Genomic DNA, 27,648 nt, shown 5'->3' on the forward strand with positions numbered 1-27,648 from the left:
GATTTACGACCATTTAGAAAGATGCGGATTAATCCGAGATAGTCAGCACGGATTCGTGAAGGGCAAGTCGTGCCTCACAAATTTGATAGAATTTTTTGAGGAGGTAACTAAGTGTGTTGATGAAGGTAGGGCAGTTGATGTCATATACATGGATTTTAGTAAGGCGTTTGATAAGGTCCCCCATGGTCGGCTTATGATGAAAGTGAGGAGGTGTGGGATAGAGGGAAAGTTGGCCGATTGGATAGGCAACTGGCTGTTTGACCGAAGACAGAGGGTGGTGGTCGATGGAAAATTTTCGGATTGGAGGCAGGTTGCTAGCGGTGTGCCGCAGGGATCAGTGCTTGGTCCTCTGCTCTTTGTGATTTTTATTAATGACTTAGAGGAGGGGGCTGAAGGGTGGATCAGTAAATTTGCTGATGACACCAAGATTGGTGGAGTAGTGGATGAGGTGGAGGGCTGTTGTAGGCTGCAAAGAGACATAGATAGGATGCAAAGCTGGGCTGAAAAATGGCAAATGGAGTTTAACCCTGATAAATGTGAGGTGATTCATTTTGGTAGGACAAATTTAAATGTGGATTACATGGTCAAAGGTAGGGTTCTGAAGACTGTGGAGGAACAGAGAGATCTTGGGGTCCATATCCACAGATCTCTAAAGGTTGCCAGTCAAGTGGATAGAGCTGTGAAGAAGGCCTATAGTGTGTTAGCTTTTATTAACAGGGGGTTGGAGTTTAAGAGCCGTGGGGTTATGCTGCAACTGTACAGGACCTTGGTGAGACCACATTTGGAATATTGTGTGCAGTTCTGGTCACCTCACTATAGGAAGGATGTGGAAGCGCTGGAAGGAGTGCAGAGGAGATTTACCAGGATGCTGCCTGGTTTGGAGGGTAGGTCATATGAGGAAAGGTTGAGGGAGCTAGGGCTGTTCTCTCTGGAGCGGAGGAGGCTGAGGGGAGACTTAATAGAGGTGTATAAAATGATGAAGGGGATAGATAGAGTGAACGTTCAAAGACTATTTCCTCGGGTGGATGGAGCTATTACAAGGGGGCATAACTATAGGGTTCGTGGTGGGAGATACAGGACGGATATCAGAGGTAGGTTCTTTACGCAGAGAGTGGTTGGGGTGTGGAATGGACTGCCTGCAGTGATAGTGGAGTCAGACACTTTAGAAACATTTAAGCGGTTATTGGATAGGCACATGGAGCACACCAGGATGATAGGGAGTGGGATAGCTTGATCTTGGTTTCAGATAAAGCTCGGCACAACATCGTGGGCCGAAGGGCCTGTTCTGTGCTGTACTGTTCTATGTTCTATGTTCAATTGCCTGCATTTGGCCCATATCCCTCTATACCCATCCTACCCATGTCACTGTCTGAACGCTTTTTAAAAGACAAAATTGTACCCACCTCGACTACTACCTCTGGCAGCTTGTTCCAGACACTCACCACCCTCTGTGTGAAAAAATTGTCCCTCTGGACCCTTCTGTATCTCTCCCCTCTCACCTTAAACCTATGTCCTCTAGTTTTAGACTCCCCTACCTTTGGGAAAAGATATTGACTCTCTAGCTGATCTATGCCCCTCATTATTTTATAGGCCTCTATATAGTATAGATTATTAATATAGATTATAAATAGCTGGGGCCCAAGGACTGAACCCTGTGGCATCCCACTAGTTAGTTACTTGCCGTCCAGAAAAAAAATTATCCCCATTCTCTGTCTTCTGTCCATCAGCCTGTCACCTGTCCAAGCTAATAAATTACCCCTAATCCCATGTGATCTAACCTTGTGAATTAACCTTTTGTGTGGCACCTTATCAAACTGTATTACAGGTATTTGTGACAAAAATGCGAGCAATTGTTGTTAAAGGCTCAGGTTATTATTTCTCCTGCAGCGCGTAAACAGCACCACTTTTCTCTTATTGTGAGGAACGCCAGCCACTTAAAAATAAAGAGAGGCAGAAAATTAATTTCTAAGCCCTTCACCAAATCATTTCAATCATTTCATTTGAATATGATTCCTATTGAAAACTGCTTTGTGTCGCCCGAGTGTGTTGGATTAGTGAAGGGCTGGCAGCAGGTTTGATTATTCTTGCTGTGCTGAGTCTGTGGTGTCAGCTGCATCGCTGTTTGCTCTTCTATCTCAGGATTGCTGTCGATGGGCTCTCGTGATGTTGTCAGCTTCCCAGTCACGATTTAGATATCACAATCAAAGGTGCTCACTGCTTTAAAAATAAAACAATTGTCATCTCCCTCTTGAAATCCCTCCTTTGCCGCACTCCTGTCCGAGAGCCCGAAAAGCTTCCCTCCTGAACCCCTTGTTCCTCTGACACGGTGGAGTCCTGTTCCCTTTCATTCACCGCTGACGGTTTTCTTCTGCCATCAGCCATGCATTCCTCCACCTTGAAACTTGGCTCTTATCCTTTCAGAGCCTCCTTCAAGACTGAGCATTTTTGGCCTCCCATCCATCAACACACTGTGTGCCCTTTCCGCTCCCTTGGAAAAGCAGCCAGCATAATCAAGGGCCCCGGACATTCCCTCTTCCATCTTCTGTCCGTCCATCGGGAAAAAGATACAAAAGTCTGAGATCACACACCAACGCAAACAAGAACACCTTCTTCCCTGCTGCCATCAGACTTATATCAAGTTGATCTTTCTCTACACCCTAGCCTTGACTGTAACACTATATTCTGCACCCTCTCCTTTCCTTCTCCCCTATGTACTCTATGAGCGGTATGCTTTGTCGGTATAGTGTACAAGAAACAATACTTTTCACCTTATACCAATACATGTGTCAATAATAAATCAAATCAAAAAACCTCTATTCCATTTCTTATCTCATTATTTTCATCATCACTTTGCTTCTTCTATCTTCTGGAGAGGATGGGAGAGATGACTGGTATTGATTTAACTCCTTCTAAAGGTATCACGTTAACTAGCATCTCACGCCATCCATTCCACACATCCATATCCATTGGAGAGAGTTTCTTTCTCAGATTCAATCCATAATTGGAGCACACATGATATCGTCTCCCACTGAAAGACGGAGTACACACAAACTGTACACAGGGAGTACACACAAACACTAGGTCCCACAAATGACAGTGAAACCAATGATTGTTTCATTTGTTTTTGATGTTGTACATTGCAGGATGATTGTTGGCTGAAGCCTCTGGAATTACCCTTGCTCCTCTCTGACTCATGCCGCTGTACACTTTGTGTTCACCTGAGCACGCAAATGCAGTCTCAGTTGAATCCTGTGCAAAAGAGGTCAACTCCAGCAGCTCAGTAATACACAAAAGTGTCAGTTCAGATTCTTCCTCTAAAGTGAGGCTGAAGCCACGACGTTCTTTCTCAGAGATGAGAGTGCTACCAGCTGAGCCAAGTGAACAGTGTGCTCATTTGCTGTCATCTACTGGAAAGGAATTGGGATTCATAGAATCATAGAAACCCTACAGTGCAGAAAGAAGCCATCTGGCTCATCGAGTCTGCACCGACCACAATCCCACCCAGGCCCTACCCCCATATCCCTACACATTTACCCGCTAACCCCTCTAACCTATGCATCTCAGGACACGAAGGGGCAATTTTCTTTTAGCATGACCAATCAACCTAACCCGCAGATCTTTTTATTCCACTTATCTCCTGAAGCACGGTAGCACAGTGGTTAGCACTGCTGCTTCACAGCTCCAGGGACCTGGGTTCGATTCCCGGCTCAGGTCATTGTCTGTAGTGTGGAGTTTGCACATTCTCCTCGTGTCTGCGTGGGTTTCCTCCGGGTGCTCCGGTTTCCTCCCACAGTCCAAAGATGTGCGGGTTAGGTTGATTGGCCATGCTACAATTGCCCCTTAGTGTCCTGAGGTGTGTAGGTTAGAGGGATTAGTGGGTAAATATGTCGGGATATGGGGGTAGGGCCTGGGTGGGATTGTAGTCGGTGCAGACTCGATGGGCCGAATGACCTCTTCCTGCACTGTAGGGTTTCTATGATTTCTATGAAGCAAGCTTCTTTGTTGTCATTGATATAGCTTTAGAACAACGTACAGTACAGGGACAGGCCCTCCAAGCCTGCACCGATCACGTTTACCAATCTAAACCAACCGCTTCTCTCCCTCTATTCCCCGTTTGTTCAGATGCCTGTCAAGATAAGTATTAAATGTGGCTAACGTAACTGCCTCACTTGGCAGTACATTCCAGGCCCCCACCACCCTCTGTGTAAGAAAACTTCCCCCACACATCTCCACTGTTGTCATGTCCACTGCATGTCTCAAAGTGCTTTACCACCAAGGAAGTGGGATTGAAGTGTAGCCATTGTTGGAATGTGGGAAACGCAGCAGTTAATTTGCAAACAATAAACTCCCACCAATGTCCATGTGATAATAACCAGGGAATCGTTTTTTGTTGTGATGCTGATTGAGGAATAAATATTGGCCAGGACACCAGGAAAGATTCGCCTTCCCTTCAAAATAGCACCATAGAATCTTTTACATCTACCGAGCATGCAGATGGTGTCTCAGCTATCCAAAGGATAGCTCTTCTGACTGTGCAGCACTCCTTGAGCGCCCAACTTGATCTTTGTACTCAAGCATTGGACCTAGAACCTTGTGATTCAGAGGCAAGTGCTGTAGCTACTGAGCAAAGACTGTCATGTTTGACCATGTCAGTATTTAGCAGTATTGCAACTCTGCTTGTTCATGACACAGAGCAGAGTAAAAGATAGAATGAGAAGGTATGCTGGGCACAGCTTGCAAGAAGTCGCCTCGCTCTGGCGCCCATCTTGACACTCGAAACCAGCTTCTCTGCTGCCATCAGACTTTTGAATGGACCTACCTCGCATTAAGTTGATCTTTCTCTACACCCTAGCTCTGACTGTAACACTACATTCTGCACTCTCTCCTTTCCTTCTCTATGTATGATATGCTTTGTCTGTGTAGCGCACAAGAAACAATACTTTTCACTGTATACTAATACATGTGACAATAATAAATCAAATCAAAGCCAAGGGTGATGTTTTGGTGCTGTACTCAATGAACAGGATAATCCAGAGTCTTTTGAAGAACCATCATGGTTGTACAGGTGGGCTTTCCAGTTGGCAATTCATTTTGGGTAGAAAACGATGGCCGCATCAAACGAGTCATTCATCTCATTGCTATTTGTGAGACCTTGTCAGGTTCATATTGGCTGCCTGCTTTTATCTAAACCAGTGCTCACTGTACTAAATAGTAACTCACTACGTGGGAAGTGTTGTTGCAATCTTCCTGAGAGTTTCATTATGACACTTGAAAAGCACTTTGGGACTTGCTGAGGTTGTGAAAGGTGCCACTTAAATGCAAACCTTTGAAATCAGATGAGTTACACCTGATGATTGGTGGCTTTGACTGAAAGTGACAGGCGATGAAGGTGAGATAGTGCAGCGTTACTGAAGGGATTTTTCAGTATGAACTTGGGGAGAATGGTGTAGAGGTGAGGGGTGATGAAAGAGCAGTCGTCATTTATGCCAGTGTTTCACAGAAGGACCATTTCCAAATGGACTAGTAATCATGAACCATCCTGTCTAAATTATATATCATACTAAATACCAGGACAAACTTGTATTTTGGCACCTGATCTTTTAGCTTCAGTGACTTGAAAGCAGCCAGGGTGCGTCAAGAATGTTTCACTTCAAGGAGAGGGGCAGAAAACATTCCCGGCTAACCAGTCTCCCTGTGTTAAAAGTGAGAATGATTCTACCCATCCCACTGTTAATTCATTTTAGCTGCGGCAAGTAGTCTCACAACACCAGGTTAAATTCCAACAGGTCTATTTGGAATCACGAGCTTTCGGAGCACTGCCCCTTCATCAGGTGAGTCCCGATGGAGCAGCGCTCCGAAAGCTTGTGATGCCAAATAAACCTGTTGGACTTTAACCTGGTTGGACTTTAACCTGGTGTTGTGAAACTTCTTACTGCGCCCACCCCAGTCCAACACTGGCATCATCATTTCAGCTGAACCACCTACCAGTTTCCCTCACTCCATTGATCATAAACAAAACTCATTTGTGACTTTAACTTTCCAAATATTGATTGGAACCTTTATAGGTCGAATATTTCGGATGGGGCCGTTTTTGTACAGTGTGTGTAGGAGGGTTTCCTGACACAATATGTGGATAGGCCGACAAGAGGTGGGGCCACATTGGACTTGGTACTGGGTAATGAACCGGGCCAAGTGTTAGATTTGTTTGTGGGGGAGCACTTTGGAGATAGTGACCACAATTCGGTGCCTTTCATTATTGCAATGGAGAAGGATAGGGCCATATGGCAGGGCAAGGTTTATAATTGGGGGAGGGGTAATTATGATGCGATTAGGCAAGAATTAGGGAGCACAAGACGGGACAGAAACTGTCAGGGAAAGGCACAAATGAAAAGTGGAGCTTGTTCAAGGAACAAATACTGCATGTTCTTGATAGTTATGTCCCTGTCAGGCAGGGAGGAAATGGCCGAGTGAGGGAACCATGGTTCACAAAAGAGGTTGAATGTCTTGTCAAGAGGAAAAAGGAAGCGTATGTAAGGATGAGAAAACAAGGTTCAGTTGGTCGCTTGAGGGTTACAGGGTAGCAAGGAATGAGCTAAAAAAAAAGGGCTTAGGAGAGCTAGGAGGGGACATGAGAAGTCCTTGGCAGGTCGGATCAAGGAAAACCCCAAGGCTTTTTACTCTTATGTGAGAAATAAAATAATGACCAGGGTGAGGTTAGGGCCGGTCAAGGATAGTAGTGGGAACTTGTGCATGGAGTCAGAAGAGATAGGAGAGGTGATGAATGAATACTTTTCTTCAGTGTTCACCAAGGAGAGGGGCCATGTTTTTGAGGATGAGAGTGTGATACAGGCTGATAGGCTGGAGGAGGTAGATGTTCTGAGGGAAGATGTATTAGCAATGTTGAAAAACCTGAGGGTCGATAAGTCCCCTGGGTCAGATGGGATATATCCTAGGATTCTTTGGGAGGCAAGGGATGAGATTGCAGAGCCTTTGGCTTTCATCTTTGGGTCCTCACTGTCCACGGGGATAGTGCCAGCGAACTGGAGAGTGGCGAATGTTATTCCTCTGTTCAAGAAAGGAAATAGGAATGACCCTGGTAATTATAGGCCGGTTAGTCTTACTTTGGTGGTCGGTAAGTTAATGGAAAAGGTCCTGAGGGATAGGATTTATGACCATTTGGAAAGATGCAGCTTAATCTGGGATAGTCAACACGGACTCGTGAGGGGTAAGTCTTGCCTCACAAGTTTGACTGAATTCTTTGAGGAGTAACTAAGTGTGTAGATGAAGGTAGAGCAGTTGATGTCGTATACATGGATTTTAGTAAGGCGTTTGATAAGGTTCCCCATGGTCGGCTCATGAAGAAAGTAAGGGGGTGTGGGATAGAAGGAAGTTTGGCCGTTTGGATAAGTAACTGGCTATCTCATAGAAGACAGAGGGTGGTGGTGGATGGAAAATTTTCAGACTGGAGACCAGTTACCAGCGGTGTACCACAGGGATCAGTGCTGGGTCCTGTGCTATTTGTGCTTTTTATCAATGACTTGCAAGAGGGGGCTGAAGGGTGGGTCAGTAAATTTGCTGATGACACCAAGACTGGTGGAGTAGTGGATGAGGCGGAGGGCTGTTGTAGGCTGCAAAGAGACATTGATAGGATGCAGAGCTGGGCTGAAAAATGGCAGATGGAGTTTAACCCTGTTAAGTGCAAGGTGATTCATTTTGGGAGGAGAAATTTGAATGCGGATTACAGGATCAACGGCAGGGTTCTGAGGAATGTGGAGGAACAGAGAGATCTCGGGGTTCATATCCACAGATCTCTGAAGGTTGCCACTCAAGTGGATAGAGCCGTGAAGAAGGCCTATCGTGTGTTAGCGTTTATTAACAGGGGGTTTGAGTTTAAGAGCCGTGGGGTTATGCTGCAACTGTACAGGACCTTGGTGAGACCACATTTGGAATATTGTGTGCAGTTCTGGTCACCTCACTATAAGAAGGATGTGGAAGCATTGGAGAGAGTGCAGAGGAGATTTACCAGGATGCTGCCTGGTTTGGAGGGTAGGTCTTATGAGGAAAGGTTGAGAGAGCTAGGGCTTTTCTCTTTAGAGCGGAGGAGGATGAGAGGCGACTTAATAGAGGTTTATAAGATGATGAGGGGGATAGATAGAGTGGACATTCAGAGACTATTTCCTCAGGTGGATGTAGCTGTTACTGGGGGGCACAACTATAAGGTTCATGGTGGGAGATATAGGAGGGATGTCCGAGGTAGGTTCTTTACTCAGAGAGTGGTTGGGGTGTGGAGTGGACTGCCTGCTGTGATAGTGGAGTCGGACACTTTAGGAACTTTCAAGCGGTTATTGGATAGGCACATGGAGCACACCAGAATGATAGGGACTGAGATAGCTTGATCTTGGTTTCGGACTAAGCTCGGCACAACATCGAGGGCCAAAGGGCCTGTACTTTGCTGTACTGTTCTATGTTATTCCTCGGGAACCGCTGGTATTGAAGTTTGCCACATTCTTCTAATGTTACCTATTCTGTATTTGGTTGACAAATTGATATGTCCCATGGAAATTTCTAGAATTTTCCGAGATATAAACAGAAAATGCTGGGATATGTCGCAGGTCAGGCAGCATCTGTGGTGAGAAAGGATGAAAATGTAGGTGGTCTCATGAGTAAATTTGCAGATCATACAAAAACTGTATACTTCCCTTCTGCAGTAGACCGTCCAAATCGCATCACCTCTGGTTAGCGGGAGGTTTTCAAAAATGTGTTAACCAGGGTTCAGAGTAAGCACATACCTCTTAGAGTGAAGGGCAAGGCTGGTAGAAGTAGGGAACCCTGGATGACTCTGGATATTGAGACCCAGGTCAAGAAGAAGAAGGAGGCACATGACATCCATAGGCAGCTGGGGTCAAGTGAATCCCTTGAAGAGTATAGGAGGTGTAGGAGTAGAGTTAAGAGAGAAATCAGGAGGGCAAAAAGGGGACACGAGATTGTTTTGGCAGATAAGGCAAAGGAGAATCCAAAGAGCTTCTACAAATACATAAAGGCCAAAAGAGTAACTCAGGAGAGAGCAGGACTTCTTGAGGCTCAACAAGGTCATCTATGTGCGGATCCACAAGAGATTTACTGTTGAGAAAAGCATGGATGTTAGGGAACTTGGAGAAATAAATAGTGATGTCTTGAGGAGTGTACATATTACAGAGAAGGAGGTGCTGGAGGTTTTAAAGGTAGATAAATCCCCGGGACCTGATGAAGTATATCCCAGGACATTGTGGGAGGCGAGGGGGGAAATTGCGGGTCCCCTAGCAGAGATATTTGAATCATCGATAGTCACAGATGAGGTGCCTGAAGATTGGAGAGTGGCAAATGTTGTGCCTTTGTTTAAAAAGGGCTGCAGGAAAAAGCCTGGGAACTACAGGCCAGTGAGCCTCACATCTGTGGTGGATAAGTTGTTGGAAGGTATTTTGAGAGACAGGATTAGAGGTGCAAGGACTGATTAGGAACAGTCAGCATGGCTTTGTGAGTGGAAAATCATGTCTCACAAATTTGATTGAGTTTTTTGAAGGGGTAACCAAGAAGGTAGATGAGGGCAGTGCAGTTGATGTTGTTTACATGGACTTTAGCAAGGCCTTTGACAAGGTACCACATGGTAGGTTGTTGCATAGGGTTAAATCTCACGGGGTCCAGGGTGAGGTAGCCAAATGGATACAAAATTAGCTTGACGACAGAAGCCAGAGGGTGGTTGTCGAGAGTTGTTTTTCAAACTGGAGGCCTGTGACCAGCGGTGTGCCTCAGGGATCGGTGCTGGGCCCACTGTTATTTGTCATTTATATTAATGATTTGGATGAGAATATAGGGGGCATGGTTAATACATTTGCAGATGACATCAAGATTGGTGGCATAGTGGACAGTGAAGAAGTTTATCTTGGATTGCAATGGGACCTTGATCAATTGGGCCAGTGGGCTGACGAATGGCAGATGGAGTTTAATTTAGATAAATGCGAGGTGATGCATTTTGATAGATTGAACCAGGGCAGGACTTACTCAGTTAATGGTAGGGCACTGGGGAGAGTTACAGGACAAAGAGATCTGGGGGTACAGGTTCATAGCTCCTTGAAAGTGGAGTCACAGGTGGACAGAGTGGTGAAGAAGGCAATCAGCATGCTTGGTTTCATTGATCAGAATATTGAATGCAGGAGTTGGGACGTCTTGTTACAGTTGTACAAGACATTGGGAAGGCCACACTTGGAATACTGTGTACAGTTCTGTTCACCCTATTATAGAAAGGATATTATTAAACTAGAAAGAGTGCAGAAAAGATTTACTAGGATGCTACCGGGACTTGATGGTTTGAGTTATAAGGAGAGGCTGGATAGACTGGGACTTTTTTCTCTGGAGCGTAGAAGGCTGAGGGATGATCTTATAGAGGTCTATAAAATAATGAGGGGCACAGATCAGCTAGATCGTCAATATCTTTTCCCAAAGGTAGGGGAGTGTAAAACCAGAGGGCATAGGTTTAAGGTGAAAGGGGAGAGATCCAAAACTGTCCAGAGGGACAATTTTTTCACACAGAGGATGGTGAGTGTCTGGAACAAGCTGCCAGAGGTAGTAGTCGAGGCGGGTACAATTTTGCCTTTTAAAAAACATTTAGGCAGTTACATGGGTAAGATGGGTATAGAGGGATATGGGCCAAATGCGGGCAACTAGGACTAACTTAGGGTTTTTTTTAAAATGGGGCGGCATGGACAAGTTAGGCCGAAGGGCCTGTTTCCATTTTGCAAACCTCTATGACCTCACAGTTGTCCGGGTTAAATTCCATCTGCCATCTTTTGGCCCAGGTCTCCAGCCGATTTGTATCTTGCTGTATCCTCTGACAATCCTCCTCACTAGCAGCTGATCGAGGTTTACAAGATTATGACAGGCTTGGATAGAGTGGATAGTCAGAGTCTTTTTCCCAGGGTCGAAGGGTCAATTACTCGGGGGTATAGGCTGAGAGTGAGAGGGGGAAAGTTTAAAAGGGATGTAAGGGGAAGTTTTTCACACAGAGAGTGGTGAATGCCTGGAACGCGCTGCCGGAGGAGGTGGTGGAAGCAGATTCTATAACAACATTCAAGAGGCATCTGCATAGATACATGAATAGGCAGCGAATAGAGGGATATGGACCACATCGAGGCAAGAAAATATTTGATTAGAGAGGCATCTATGTCAGCACAGACTTGGTGGGCTGAAGGGTCTGTTCCTGTGCTGAACTGTTCTTTGTAATCTGAGTGGACATTTCTGGCCCCTTGTGACTGACCCTTCAACTAAAGAGAACAGCTGCTCCTTATCCACTCTGTCCATGTCCCTCATAATCTTGTGCACCTCGATCAAGTCGCTCTTCAGACTTCTGTGCTCCAGTGAAAACAACCCAAGCCTACCCAACCTCTCTCCATAAAGAAGAAATTAGATATAGCTCATGCGGCTAAAGGGATCAAGGAATTTGGGAGAAGGGGGGATCAGGATATTGAATCTGATCAGTCATGATCAAAATTAATGGTTTAGCAGGCTCGAAGGGCAAATGGTCTACTCCTGCTTCTAGTTTCTATGTTTCTAAATAAAGAATCAAAAGATGAGGCAATGGTCTGGATATTAATCCAGAAACTCAGCTAATGTTCTGGGGACCTGGGTTCGAATCTCGCTGCAGCAGATGGTGGAATTTGAATTCAATAAAAATATCAGAATCTACTCATGACCATGAAACCATTGCTGATTGTTGTAAAAACCCATCTCGTTCATTGATGTCCTTAAGGGAAGGAAATCTGCTGTCCCTACCCGGTCTAGCCTACATGTGACTCCAGAGCTACAGCAATGTGGTTGACTCTCAACTGCCCTCAGGTGACGAGGGCAATAAATGCTGGCCCAGCCAGCGATGCCCATGTCCCACGAATGAATAAATAAAAGTCAAGAGGAGATGTGAATGGAAACAGCAGAATAATCAACTGGAAATGTTTTCTCTTTTTTTCTCTCTCTGTAAATGCTGCCTGACCTGCTGAGTATTTCCAGCAATGTCTGCTTTTATTTTGGGATTTGCCACATTTTCCTATGTACCACAGATGTGCAGGTTAGGTGGATTGGCCATGCTAAATTGCCCCTTGGTGTCCGAAGATTTGTAGGTTAGAGGGATTAGCAAGGTGAATTTTGTAAATTGAGTTTGTGTCTATATATGCCCTGTTTGTGAACACAGCTCCCACTCACCTGATCAAGGCTTGTGCTACCGACTAAACCTGTTGGACTTTAACCTGGTGTTGTGAGACTTCTTACTGTGCTTACCCCAGTCCAACGCCGGCATCTCCACATTAGATTTGATGGGCCAAATGGCCTCATTCTGCACTGTTGGGATTCTATAATTCTCTCATACCTGGATTTTACAATGCATGCTGATTCATTGGCATGTTATTAGTGTTGCTGCAGATCAAGGAAGTCTCCAATTATAGCTGGAAAGTTGGGCAGATGATGCTTATCTTAGACATTCAGATTAATGGGGGCGTATCAGTATTTACAGGGAATTCCCTGGAGTGTGTTACGATTCACAGGGGATCCATGGAAATGCCAGCATGTGCTCGGTCCCAGTGGGAATATGCAAATAATTGCAGGGGTTGAAACATGAAGAAAACCTCCCAAAGCTGTTTTGCGCTGCACCATTTGGACAGCTGTAGTGCTTTTCATCATTTCCTTGGGGCTGACTGAATTTGATCGATTACCAGAGTGAAGCGGGAGTTTATTGGCCTCACCACTTTGATTGCTGTAAATGGGTGAAGTGAGAATGTGAATCTCATGGAGTAGAATGAATGTGGGCCATCCAATGAATGCTGTAGACTGGGTTTATTCAGGCTTTTCTGTTCATAGTGGTTTAGGTCACACAAAATTATGGTGAGAACAGTGCGTTAACTTTGATTAGCAACATTGGCTGCCTCTAATGAGGGGGTGGCACAGTGGTTAGCACTGCTGCCCCACTGCGCTGGGGACCCGTGTTCAACTCCGGCCTCGGGTGACTGTCTGTGCGGAGTTTGCACATTTTCCCCATGTCTGCGTGGGTTTCCTCCGGGTGCTCCGGTTGCACGGGTTAGTGGATTGGTCATGCTAAATTGCCCCTTAGTGTCAGTGGGATTAGCAGAGTAAAAGGTTACAGAGATGGGGCCTGGGTGGGACTGTTGTCAGTAAAGGGTCGGTGGGCCGAATGGCCTCCATCTTTACTGAAGGGATTCTATGATAATTCCATGGATTATTATTTATAATACTAGCCCAGCAGAAAATGTGTCATTCTTGTTCATTGGAGACACTGTCCTGTGAGTTTGCTGTTTATGGGGTTCAAGCCCCACTCTAGGACATGCATGTGACATTTACATTGGCGGCATTTAAGAGGCATGTGGACGGGTACCTGAATAGGGAGGGAATAGAAGGATTCGGCCGCGTAAGGACAGAAGGTTTTTTTTTGTTTAGTTTGGGCATCGTGATCAGCACAGGCCTGGGGGGCCGAAGGGCCTGTTCCTTTGCTGTACTTTTCTTTGTTCTTTATTGGTCAGTTCAGTACAGAATCAAGGAATAGTGCACTGTCAGTGAAACCATATTTTGGTTGAGACATTAAACCAAGGCCTGCTGAGGTATGTGTAGAGATTGGTGCAGGGTCCTCTTCCAACACGAGATTCTCTGCTTATATGCTGTTTATTGGATGTAGCTCACCAAGTTTCCCACCAGCAACAACTGCACTTGAAAAGCACCTTATTGATCTCACTCTGCTTTGGGACAGCCCAGGTTTTGAAGTTTTGCAGAAATGCATGGCCCTCCATTCTGTTGATTTATACAGAACTGTAAATCGGTATTTATTTGTACAGTAACAACATAGTTAGAAATGACTCCATGCTGAACCTGTACGATCCCACACTCCATTATCGCGTCCTGGAACACGACAACAGAGTTCATCAGGCTGCGGGTACCTCTCACTCAATAACCAAGTTACCTTTTGTTGATTCAACAAGATCAGAACATGTGTGTATATCGAATGTTTCTCCTGCATTCAACATTCTCTAACTTCAGTTGAAACTGGCCCACTATCTAGGAAAGTTTGTTTATTTATTTATTAGTGTCGCAGGTAGGCTTACATCAACACTGCAATGAAGTTACTGTGAAAATCCCCTAGTCGCCACACTCCGGCGCCTGTTTGGGTACACTGAGGGCGAATTTTAGCATTTTAGGAAGATGAACGATGAGAATTTTCAGCAATGTTTTCAGAAGTGTGGTGAACACACGTCCCTTGATTGGTTTAATGGACTGAAGGGAATGCGGAACCAGTTGTCTGAAGTTTTGTGCTTTTTTAAACTTGGTTCTTAACAGTCCTGAAAATGGTTAGTGTATTTTATAGTTGATGACCAACAGAAGTAATGGCCTTAAAGAATCAAGCCTGAGCAGAGTGGAGGTGAGTACAGAAAGTAAAATGTTTCACTGTCAAAAGCACCTCAGAATTTGATGTAAAGCTGACTCCCTCCTGAGATATTCGCGAGGTGATGCCATGTATTCTCTTATTCCTATTTTTTCATGGGATTTGAACATTGCTGAATAGGCCAGCACTTGTTACCCGTCCCTCATTGCCTTGAGAAGATGGTGAGTGTCGTTTTGAACCATAGAAGTCATAGAATCTCGAAAGTGCAGATGGAGGTCATTCAGCCCATCGAGTCTGCACCGACTCCAAAAGAGCATCTTACCCAGGCCCATCCCCATCCCCATCCCTGTAACCCTGTGCATTTACAGTGGAGAATCCCCCATAACCTACACACCCTGGGACACTGAGAGGCAGTTTAGCACGGCCAATCAACCTAACCAGCATGTCTTTTGGACTATGGGAGGAAACCGGAGCACCCGGAGGAAACCCACGCAGACACAGGGAGAAGGTGGAAACTCTACACAGACCCACGGTTAGAATTGAACTCCGCTGTGAAGCAGCAGTGCTAACCGCTGTGCCACCATGTCACTGCACATCTTGATCTGCTTTCATTATACTGTCACATTATTCACTGCAATGCAGTATATTTCCCAGTAATCTCCTTCGCTATCTCTTTCACAAGTGTAATGCCAATCACGTGATCCTGTTGACCTTGAGGTATTAGCAACCTTTAACCTGTGTTATACCATCCCTATTCCAGCTTCTGTAGGCCCATTGAAACACACAGGAGCTGTAGCTATTAAAACTGCAGCATGCAATTAAATGACTCCAGGCCTGGATTACAAAACCGGGATGTATTTATTTATATGAAATATAAAAACTTTTTAAAAAAACTTTATAAACTTTACCTCCCTTTTTAAATGCTCATCTCTGTATTCAACTGCCACATTACCTCGTCCTTCCCTGTTTCTTTATCGCCACACTCCTCCAACTCTTTTATGTATTCATGATTTTAATTGGTCCACCATTCTGGCCAGACATGAGTTGCCTGGATCCTGGAAACTGCTCCTTTAACCTCTCCAAATCCCCCCTCTTTAAAAACCTAAATCTTTGACCAAGGTTTTGGACAGCTGGCCGAATACCTTCCCCATTGCTCACATCCCGATCTTGTTTCCCGCTCCTGTGAAGTGCTTCGGATGTTTTACCATGCGAAAGGCGCTATTTGAATGCAGGGTGTTAACACACTCATTCACATGTAAAAGGAATTCTTTCAACTCAATTATTTTGGTGTCTCGAAGACTGAATGATGAGAATGTCATATTTCTTGTGCAATGCCAGTGATTCAGCACTGGATTTTCAGGCTCTTGTGTCACTGCTGGCACTTTGGTGAAACTAAGTTATTCATACATGATTGGTAATACTCCCCCCACCTCCTGCTCTTTCCCTGTAGTCCACTCAATTTTTTTCCCCCCATCAAGTATTTATCTAATTCCCTTCTGAAGGTGAACTTCAAAACGCAGGTTTGTTACCGGAGGAAATATTTCAGTCTGTAGAACACCAGGGTTGGTTATTGTTCTGTCACTGGGGTAATAGCAGGCTAAGTTGATGGGGAGACCAAGAACATATTGGGCCCCAATATGTTGGGTGGCACGGTGGAACAGTGGTTAGCACTGCTGCCTCATAGCGCCAGGGACCTGGGTTCGATTCCCGGCTTGGGTCACTGTCTGTGTGAAGTTTGAGTGTTCTCCCCATGTCTGCATAGGTTTCCTCCGGGTGCTCCGGTTTCCTCCCACAGTCCAAAGATTAGGTGGATTGGTCATGCTAAATTGCCGCTTAGTGTCAGGGGGCTAGCTAGGGTAAATGCATGGGGTTATGGGGATAGGGCCTGAGTGGGATTGTGGTCGGTGTAGACTCGATGGGCCTAATGGCCGCCTCCTGCACTGTAGGATGCTATGGTATTCCCAATGTATTGAGTAAGCTGCATGATTGAAGCACTGCCCTCATATATACAGACTGTTTCTAGTTCTCAACTTCAGGCCTGGCCAGGTCTGCTCAGAAATTTCAAGGGTTTTCCTGTTGACAGTAGCGTACTCTGAATGTTAATCCAGCAGAGACAGATAAGCTGCAACGATAGCACACTCTGACCAAAGAAGAGAGGGTAAGCTACTCACAATCCCTGTATTTACTTTGTGTACCTCCCCAGTGGGAGAAGTTCAGAGATCTCAGGAGAAATAACTCTGCCTCCAGCCAACCCCAAACCACTCTACAGCAAATCAAGCACGGTAGTAGCCTATATAGGAAGCACAACTCCTAACTTGGGCGCAGCAAACCTCCAGCATTTCACTAGTGTTGGCCAGGACTTGAGGCTCGGGGGAACAGGAGAGATGTGTGGTGGCGGATGCCCTACTTCTCTTTGAATGGTGCTGTGGAATCTTCCATAACCACCTCAAAGGTCAAACACAGCCTTGGTTTCATGTCTCGTGTGAAAAATGACACTTTTGACACTGTAGCACTTTCTCAATACTGCCCTCAGCTGCCTTTGGGAGTACGAGCTTAAATTTCTGGTCAACCTTCTGGCTCAAAATAAAAGTCTCACAACACCAGGTTAAAGTCCAACAGGTTTATTTGGAATCACAAGCTTTGGGAGCGCTGCTCCTTCATCAGGTGACGAAGGAGCCACATTCTGGCTCAAAGGCAGGAAAGCTACTGACTGAGCCAGAACTGTTCAGACATTCCACACTAACAACTTTAGAATCACAGAGTGTTCTGTATGTGTATTGGCTTACTGAGCTCTGTTGTATTGATGTATTCACCGGAAGTGAGGTTCCCTAGCACGGGGAAACAGGCACAGAAGAAGCAGCCATGGAAGAGAACACACACTGTAAACAAAGCTATGTTGATTATTATCCTCCATGCTCTCTCGCGTCATTCCCCAAAACAGAACAAAAAGGTTTCCCTTTCGCAGTGTGAGGTGAGGCATTCTGAGCTCCACCAGAGATGGAGGCAGATGTTTTAGAGTGTACGCTGTGGTGTTTCCCAGGACTGGTGAAGTTCTGTTCCTCCTTTCACCTTGGCAAGTGGATGATGCGGCCATGCTCACGCTTATTGGTGGCAGTCCTGAGTTGTCAGAATGGCTTGCCCCGGCCACTTTGCATTGCAGACAGATTGATCAGACAGCGTGGGACTGGAGTTCTGTGGAAGGACGAAGACGGCAGTGTTTCCTCCCGACACGCATCAGCAAATCCGTTGGGTTTTGGCAGCTGTCAGGGTTATTCTGCCTGGTGCCTACCCGAAATAATTTCCAGTACCCTTTGTCATTTTAACTTGATGTCTTTGGGTCACGAGTCCATTCCATAACCGTGTGGTCACTTTGTCAGGTGCCCAGAATTCTACACTTTCTACACAGCCATGAGACAGCAAGGAACGAGAATTTGGAGTAGGTGGGGGCAAAGCAAGTTGACTCTGTTCAATGCTCCAGTGTCATTATCAGGACCTCATACCCTGACCATAAAGAAGCAGTTGCTGGGAAAGATATTTTGCATGCAACCCATTGATACGATGTTGTGTTGATGAGAGTGTACAGCATTCAGCTGAGTCCTAATTCCTTTTGTTGTACTGTAAATGCTGCGCTGAAAGCACTAATCCAAGAGCGTGTTGAAAGGGCAGCAGCGTGTTGCACTGCAATGATCATTATCAACATGTTCAATCTGTAATAAACTGCCTGCTTGAACTGAGGCTTAACATTAACTTTTTGAATTTAATTTTCCAGCCGTGCTGTTATTGTTGTTGTCAAAATACAAATCGATAATAACTGATCCTGGGCAGTTTTGGAAGTTGGGCAGAGAGTAAGAAGGAAATTAATTGGAAGTCCCATTGTAAAGTCTCCGGGATTTTCACTGCCCAAAGATGACAACAGTAAAACAATTAGCTGGTCTTGTGATCTCTGCCTCTTGGGCGTAGTTCTTTTGCAAAGGGTCAAAGTTCATGGGATATTTATCCTCGCAAGGTTCCTGGAAAGTTAAGGTGTGTTATCTTCTCTGTAATTACAACAGACAGATTTTGGACAAAATTAATGAGAGTTGTTTGCAAATTCCTTGTGATTAAACAGCGTGATGATGTTTTGGGGACATCCATCAATTTGGTTAAAGCGCGCTCGCACTGACTTGAGTTGTGCTGTGAAGTGGGTTTGCCTTGTTCCTGTGCAACATGATCCAGATTGAGTCAGCTGGGCCTCTCGGGACTCATGAAAAATCATCTGCAGAACCTCATTGGAGGTGTGGACATCACTTCCCCCCCCATTATTCGCAGAATTGACCCAATGCATTGCCGCTGATTTGAAACCCTGAGCACTCAGAGGGGACTGCAGTGTAAGCAACTCACTCTAGATTGGAAACAGCAAAGAGTTAGAGCAGTTTCCTAGATTAGGATGTCACCCACTATTGACTAAACTCACCGCATCTTACTTCAATCTGAGTTTAGTAGATTGATTGTAGGTCTGACTAACCTCAACCCCACATTCCTTCCGACCCCCGATAACCTTTCACCCCCGTATTAATCAAGAATCTATCTGGCTCTGTCTTTAAAATATTCAAAGAGTCTGCTCCCACTGCTATCCGAAGAAGAGTTCCAGAGAATTTCTGCCCTCAGAGAAAATAATTCTCCTCATCTCCGTCTTAAATGAGCGGCCCCCTACTTTTTAAACAATGACTCCTAATTCTAGATTCTTCTCTCCACATCTACCCTGCCAATGCCCTCAGGATCTTACATATTTCAATCAAGAAGCCTCTTACTCTTCTAAACTCTAGTAGATATAAACCTAGCCTGTACAAACTTTCCTCATAAGACATCCTGCCCATTTCCTGGTATTAGTCAAACAAACCTTCTCTGAACTGGTTTTGTTGCATTTACATCTTTTCTTAAATAAGGAGATCAATGTTGTACACTCAACTTGTCCAAATCATGCTGAAGCATCTCTCCATCCCCCTCACAGCTCATCCTCCCACCCAACTTCGTATCATCTGCAAATTTGGAGATAATACACTCAGTTCCCTCTTCCAATTCATTCATATATAATGTGGACAGTTAGGGTCCTACCACTGATCCTTGTGGAACCCCACAGGCACTGACTGACTGCCAATCAAAAAAAGACCCATTTATGCCAACTCTTAGTTTCCTGTCTGCTAACCAGCTTTCTATCCATCTCAGGGCATTGCCTGCAATCCCATGTGCGTTAGCTTTACAGAGTAGTCTGTTATGGGAGACCTTGTTGAAAGCCTTCTGAAAGTCTAAATAAACCACATCCACTGGTTCTCCTCGGTCAACTCTCCTAGTTACATCCATGAAGATAACATTTCTGGTTCTGGAACATAAGTTTGGTGCACTTTGATTTGATTTATTATTGTCACATGTATTGGGATACAATGAAAAGTATTGTCTCTTGCGTGCTCTACCGTTCATAGAGTACATGGGGAGAAGGAAAGGAGAGGGTGCAGAATGTAGTGTTACAGTCAAAGCTAGGCTGTAGAGAAAGATCAACTTAATATAAGGTAGGCCCATGCAAAAGTCCTGGAGTCTCCCTCGATTAGTTCAGGTGATTGGGGAGGAATTTCTGTTATTCCTGCCCTGGCACCAGGTTTCTTTTCTGTTTCTGCCTCTTCCAGGAGGTTGCTTGCTTTGAGCATGGAACAGTGCATGTATAGTTGCACCAAGTCTGGATGGTGGTGGGCTTGATGGAGCAGTGGGGGAGCTGTATGCTTGCCGGGGCATTTTGGACTGAGATGAGAAGAAATTACTTCACTCCAAGAATTTTCCACCCTTGAGGGTTGTGGATATTCCACATTGAAGATATTTAAGGCTGGGATAGATAGAGTTTTGGTGTCTCAGGGAATCAAGGGATCTGACCTGCTCCTGAAAGACGTGCTGGTTAGGCGCCGGGCTGTGGCGACTTGGGGAATTTCACAGTAACTTCCTTTCATTGTTAATGTATGCCTTACTTGTGACTAATAAATAAACCTTTAACTTTGTGTGTTATTGACATGCGGTGACTTGTGGGGGTGACTTGTGTTGGTGTCTGTAAGCGTGCCACACTATAGCAGGGTAAAGATTCTCCCACTGCAATGTTACTGAGCTTCTAGCTTCAGCCGGCTGGAGGCAACAGCTGAAGCAGAGGGGAGATAGATTGGAGTTGACTGGACCCACTGCCTGAGGTTTCTGTTCGTGCGCAGGTTCCTGGGAAGGAGTTGCTTGCAGACCGTTTGCTTGGCAATCAGTTCCGGTAGATTGAAGGAAATGGACTTGATTGGCCAGATGGGGACATTAGAAATTATATTCCGTTCCCACATTCACAGGGTCTGCTTTTAAAAAAACAACTCTACTCTCCATGGTTGACTCCCCAGATGTGGTGTTCTGTACATGTGGTATCGGGATGGGGCAGCTTCTCCCCTGAGATTACCACCTTGCAGACATGAACAGGATCAGCAAAATCTTTCAGATAATTGTACAAACTCACCTTATCTCCAGATGGCAGCAAGGCTCGGTCGGAGTGTGGCTTTTATTGACCAAGGATTTGCCACAGCATCAGATCGCAATCATCACCAGCACCACACCCTCTGTCTCGAGTAATTCAGGGGAATTAAACAATACTTTAACATTAGTAACAAGAGTCAAGCCTTTCATTCAGGTCGAGTGGAGAGTTTATTTTCCTGTAATTTTCTTACTGAGTTGGTATCCTGGAAGTGTACAAGGGTGATCTTCTGCAATTCCATAAATGTACTTTTGTTCCAGCTAATTAGTAGGAGTTCACAGTAAATGGTTAAGCTTTTGTCATCCATCACTGGGAACGAGCAAACTATTGCTCAATTAAGCTTTTATTGATCAAATCATTTGGCTCCACGTGTAAGCATTTGTACTCCCACTGTCTTCGACAGTTAATCTAGCAGAACAACAGCAGTCCAAAGATGTATGGGCTCGGTGGATTGGCCATGCTAAATTGCCCTTTAGTGTCAGGAGGACTAGCTTGGGTAAATGCTTGGTCCAACAGGTACGAGGCACTTGCTCCCTGTGTGGATGGCAAACAGGGCTGCAGGAAGGATGAGTCAGCTGACCAAGGCACCATGGTTCAGCAGGCCATTCAAGGGGAGGAAGTAAATAGGCAAGTTGTAGTTGTAGGGGATTCTATTATCAGGGGGATAGATAGGATCCTTTGTGAGCAGGATAGAGTGTCCCGCATGGTATGTTGCCTGCCCGGTGCTAGGGTGCGGGACATCTCTGACCGGCTTGAAAGGATACTGGAGAGGGAGGGGGAGGATCCAGTTGTTGTGGTCCATGTTGGTACCAACAACATAGGCAAGTCTAGGAAAGAGGACCTGTTTAGAGATTATAAAGAGCTAGGATTCAAATTAAAAAACAGGTCCTCAAGGGTCATAATCTCCGGATTACTGCCCGAGCCACGTGCAAATTGGCATAGGGAGGCAAGAATAAGGGAAGTTAACACGTGGCTGAAAGAGTGGTGTGGGAAAGAAGGGTTCTTTTTCATGGGACACTGGCATCAGTTTTGGGGCAGGGGGGACCTATACCGTTGGGATGGTCTCCACCTGGACCGAGCTGGGATCAGTGTTCTGGCGAAGAGAGTAAATGGGGTGGTCAATAGGACTTTAAACTAGAGATTGGGGGGGAAGGGAAAGTCAGGGAACCAAGAGGTGAAGGAATCAGTGGGAAGCGTAGCTGCTTAGGATTACAAAAAATCACGAAAAGACAGCACTCAGGAGAGGTTACGATAGTCCCCATCTCACAAAATATGACACAGTGTCTGGAAAGGCTCAGTAAACCAAGGTCCACCACACTACGAAAACAAAAAGGGACGGTCAATAGGGAATTAAAGGTGCTATATTTAAATGCCCGCAGTGTCCGGAACAAGATAGATGAGCTTGTGGCCCAGATTGTGACTGGCAGGTATGATGTGGTAGGCATCACAGAGACGTGGTTGCAGGGGGTTCAGGACTGGCAGTTAAGCATCCAGGGATTCACAACCTATCGAAAAGACAGAGGGGTGGGTAGAGGGGGCGGGGTTGCCTTGTTAATTAGAAATGAAATTAAATCAATAGCACTAAACGACATAGGGTCAGACGATGTGGAGTCTGTGTGGGTAGAGTTGAGGAACCACAAAGGCAAAAAAACCATAATGGGAGTTATGTACAGGCCTCCTGACAGTGGTCAGGACCAGGGGCACAAAATGCACCACGAAATAGAAAGGGCATGTCAGAAAGGCAAGGTCACAGTGATCATGGGGGATTTCAATATGCAGGTGGACTGGGTAAATAATGTTGCCAGTGGACCCAAAGAAAGGGAATTCATTGAATGTTTACAGGACGGCTTTTTGGAACAGCTTGTGATGGAGCCCACGAGGGAACAGGCTATTCTGGACTTAGTGTTATGTAATGAGCCAGACGTGATAAAAGATCTTAAAGTAAGGGAACACTTAGGAAGCAGTGATCATAATATGGTAGAATTCAGTCTGCAATTTGAAAGAAGGAAGGCAGAATCAGATGTGAAGGTTCTACAGTTAAATAAAGGTAATTACAGGCGCATGAGGGAGGAACTGACAAAAATCGACTGGAAGCAGAGCCTAGTGGAAAGACAGTAGAACAGCAATGGCAGGAGTTTCTGGGAGTAATTGAGGACACAGTGCAGAGGTTCATCCCAAACAAAAGAAAGGTTATCAGAGGGGGGATTAGGCAGCCATGGCTGACAAAGGAAGTCAGGGAATGCATCAAGGCAAAAGAGAGAGCCTATAATGTGGCAAAGAGTAGTGGGAAGTCAGAAGATTGGGAAGGCTATAAAAACAAACAGAGGATAACAAAGAGAGAAATAAGGAAGGAGAGGATCAAATATGAAGGTAGGCTAGCCAGTAACATTAGGAATGATAGTAAAAGTTTCTTTAAATACATTAAAAACAAACGGGAGGCAAAAGTAGACATTGGGCCGCTCCAAAATGACGCTGGTAATCTAGTGATGGGAGACAAGGAAATAGCTGAGGAACTTAATAAGTACTTTGCGTCAGTCTTCACAGTAGAAGACATGAGTAATATCCCAACAATTCAGGAAAGTCAGGGGGCAGAGTTGAATATGGTTGCCATCACAAAGGAGAAAGTGCTAGAGAAACTAAAAGGTCTGAAAATTGATAAATCTCCGGGCCCAGATGGGCTACATCCTAGAGTTCTAAAGGAGATAGCTGAAGAAATAGTGGAGGCGTTAGTTATGATCTTTCAAAAGTCACTGGAGTCAGGGAAAGTCCCAGAGGATTGGAAAATCGCTGTTGTAACCCCACTGTTCAAGAAGGGAACAAGAAAAAAGATGGAAAATTATAGGCCAATTAGCCTAACCTCAGTTGTTGGCAAAATTCTAGAATCCATCGTTAAGGATGAGATTTCTAAATTCTTGGAAGTGCAGGGTCGGATTAAGACAAGTCAGCATGGATTTAGTAAGGGGAGGTCGTGCCTGACAAACCTGTTAGAGTTCTTTGAAGAGATAACAAATAGGTTAGACCAAGGAGAGCCAATGGATGTTATCTATCTTGACTTCCAAAAGGCCTTTGACAAGGTGCCTCACGGGAGACTGCTGAGTAAAATAAGGGCCCATGGTATTCGAGGCAAGGTACTAACATGGATTGACGATTGGCTGTCAGACAGAAGGCAGAGAGTTGGGATAAAAGGTTCTTTCTCAGAATGGCAACCGGTGACAAGTGGTGTCCCGCAGGGTTCAGTGTTGGGGCCACAGCTGTTCTCTTTATATATTAACGATCTAGATGACGGGACTGGGAGCATTCTGGCCAAGTTTGCCGATGATACAAAGATAGGTGGAGGGGCAGGTAGTATTGAGGAGGTGGGGAGGCTGCAGAAAGATTTAGACAGTTTAGGAGAGTGGTCCAAGAAGTGGCTGATGAAATTCAACGTGGGCAAGTGCGAGGTCGTACACTTTGGAAAAAAGAATAGAGGCATGGACTATTTTCTAAACGGTGACAAAATTCATAATGCTAAAGTGCAAAGGGACTTGGGAGTCCTAGTCCAGGATTCTCTAAAGGTAAACTTGCAGGTTGAGTCCGTAATTAGGAAAGCAAATGTAATGTTGTCATTTATCTCAAGAGGCTTGGAATACAAAAGCAGGGATGTACTTCTGAGGCTTTATAAAGCACTGGTTAGGCCCCATTTGGAGTACTGTGAGCAATTTTGGGCCCCACACCTCAGGAAGGACATACTGGCACTGGAGCGGGTCCAGCGGAGATTCACACGGATGATCCCAGGAATGGTAGGCCTGACATACGATGAACGTCTGAGGATCGTGGGATTGTATTCATTGGAGTTTAGGAGGTTGAGGGGAGATCTGATAGAAACTTACAAGATAATGAACGGCTTAGATAGGATGGACGTAGGGAAGTTGTTTCCATTAACAGGGGAGACTAGGACGCGGGGGCACAGCCTTAGAATAAAAGGGAGTCACTTTAGAACAGAGATGAGGAGAAATTTCTTCAGCCAGAGAGTGGTGGGTCTGTGGAATTCATTGCCACAGAGGGCTGTGGAGGCCGAGACGTTGAGCGTCTTCAAGACAGAAATTGATAAATTCTTGATTTCTCGAGGAATTAAGGGCTATGGGGAGAGAGCGGGTAAATGGAGTTGAAATCAACCATGATTGAATGGTGGAGTGGACTCGATGGGCCGAATGGCCTTACTTCCGCTCCTATGTCTTATGGTCTTATGATATGGGGATAGGGCCTAGGTGGGAATGTGGTTGGTGCAGACTCAATGGGCCAAATGGCCTTCTTCTGCACTGTAGGATTCTGTGGTTATCTATGATCTTTATGCAGCAGGTTGCTGTTCATCTCAGTTTAGGAAGCATCATCCTGAGGGTGTATACTGAAACTCAACATCCCTGTGGACTCATAACTGGAATCCATTAAATGACAAGAGAAAGCGTCCATCAATCTGTTTTGGCAGTGTTAGTTAATGGGAGGAGTGTTCAGGTCATTCTATGGAATAGATTTGTGCACCTGAACAGGTAGTGCGGGTTACATTTAATATCATATCTGAAAGGTGTCACCTCCAACATCCCCCGCTCAGCACTGCGCTGGAGTTTTAGCCTTCGTTATGTGCTCAAAACCTGAGTGTGTCTTTATCCACTTCCTCCTTACTCAAGCAGAGTAATCTCAGGGGAGTTATCCACAATGTTCAGGCCAATAATTATCCCTCAGGCAACACGCTAAAAGGAAATGGGTTTGCTGTGTACAAATTGGCTGTTGGCACAGCGGTTAGCGCTGCTGCCTCTCAACGCCAGGGATCTGGGTTCAATTCCGGTCTTGGGTGACTGTGTGAAGTTTGCTCGCTCTCCCCGGGTCTGTATGGCTTTCCTCTGGGTGCTCCGGTTTCCTCCCATAGTGCAGAGGTAGCACAGTGGTTAGCACTGATGCTCCACAGTGCCAGGGACCCGAGTTCGATTCCCGGCTTGGGTCACTGTCTGTGTGGAGTCTGCACATTCTCCCCGTGTCTACGTGGGTTTCCTCCCACATTCCGAAAGACATGCTGGTTAGGTGGATTGACCCGAACAGGCGCTGGAGTGTGGCGACGAGGGGAATTTCACAGTAACTTCATTGCAGTGTTAATGGAAGCCTTACTTGTGACTAATAATTAAACTTTTTAAATGTGCAGGTTAGGTGGATTGACCGCACTAAATTGCCCCTTAGTGTCCAAAGATGTGCAGGTTAGGTGGATTGGCCATGGTAAATGCATGGGGGGGTGCAAGGTTAGGGTGGGGGAGTGGGCCTGCATAAGATGCTCTTTTGGAGAGTCAGTGTAGACTCAATGGTCCAAATGCACATTCTGCACTGTCGGGATTCTGTGGTTCTAAAACAAGGAGTTGCATTTATATTGCATTTTTCACAACTACTGGACATCTCAAAACATCTCAAACTACTGGACATCTCAAAGCAGTTGATGAAGTGTGATTAAAATGCAGTCAGTGTTGAACTGTAGTAAACATAGCAGCCAATTCATGCTGGACAAACTCCCAAACAGCAGGGTAATAATGACAAAATAATATTTCTTGTGTGATGTTGATTGAGGGATAAACATTGGCAAGGACAACTCCACTTCCCTTCTTTGAAATGTTGCCATGGGATCTTTGACACCCACCTGGGTCCTCAGTTTAAGACGAAAGATGGTATCACCTGCTCCCTCAGCACGGCACTGGAGTGTCAGTATTGAGTTTTGTACTCTAGTCCTGTCGTGGGAATTGAACCCAGAACCTTATGCTGACATGCTTCACCAGTACTTTAGTTACTGTACAGTACTTTAGGACGTCCTGAGGTTGTTGGGACACTATTTTAATGTGTTTTGTTTCTTTTTTTGTGCAGGAACAATCCCATTGAACTGCAATGTCAGGCTCTCAAATGAAGAGTAATGTAAAACTGGTCTCAATGTAGAGTGTCTCTCAATAACCAGCTCCTTATTTTCTCATTGCAGAGCTTAGCCCAGCTAGAGATACTGTGTAAACAGCTCTATGAAACCACTGACACATCGACTCGGCTGCAGGCAGAAAAGGCCCTGGTTGAATTCACCAATAGCCCGGACTGTCTGAGCAGATGTCAACTGCTCTTAGAAAGAGGAAGTGTGAGTACCATTTTGTAGACAGTTCAAATGGCATGGCGTTCCAAAATGACATGAGGAAGCTTGGATCGTGAATGGGCCACTTGTCCCACCTTGTTCAGTCATGACTCAAGAAAGTGCTGGAATCTATTATTAAGGAAGTGTGAATAATGCACTCAGAAAATGACAGCATGATCAAACAAAGGCACGGTCTTACGAAAGGGAAATCTGCTTGACAAACTTCTCAAGAGTTTTTTGAGGATGTAACTAGTAGGATAGATAATGGGAACCAGTAGAAGCTGTATATGTGAATTTCCACAAGGCATTCAATAAAGTGCCACACGTAAGTTTAGCAGGCAAAATAGGACGGTTCTGGAAAAATGTCAGGATTGGAAATGTAACACCCTATATTCAAGAATTAAGGGAGATTAAAAAACAGTTAACTATAGGCCAGTTAGCTCAGCATCTGTCATTGAGAAAATGTTAGAGTCCACTATGAAGGATTTAATGATGTGGAGATGCCGGCGTTGGACTGGGGTGGGCACAGTAAGTAGTCTCACAATACCAGGTTAAAGTCCAACAGGTTTATTTGGTAGCATGAGCTTT

General features: G+C 45.2%; 1 protein-coding gene across 3 annotated transcripts in view; it reads left to right on the forward strand.

The window, feature by feature from the left end:
* xpo7 (exportin 7) overlaps positions 1–27,648 on the forward strand; it is a 134,651-nt gene that overhangs the window by 11,563 nt on the left and 95,440 nt on the right. For all 3 annotated transcript variants that reach the window (XM_078239648.1, XM_078239647.1, XM_078239649.1), the window contains exon 2: positions 26,920–27,066. In XM_078239648.1, the coding sequence (XP_078095774.1) occupies positions 26,920–27,066 (147 nt within the window). The remainder of the gene's footprint in view (positions 1–26,919; positions 27,067–27,648) is intronic.

Source organism: Mustelus asterias, chromosome 22 (genome assembly GCF_964213995.1).
Source record: "Mustelus asterias chromosome 22, sMusAst1.hap1.1, whole genome shotgun sequence".
In the NCBI taxonomy this organism is placed as follows: Eukaryota; Metazoa; Chordata; class Chondrichthyes; order Carcharhiniformes; family Triakidae; genus Mustelus; species Mustelus asterias.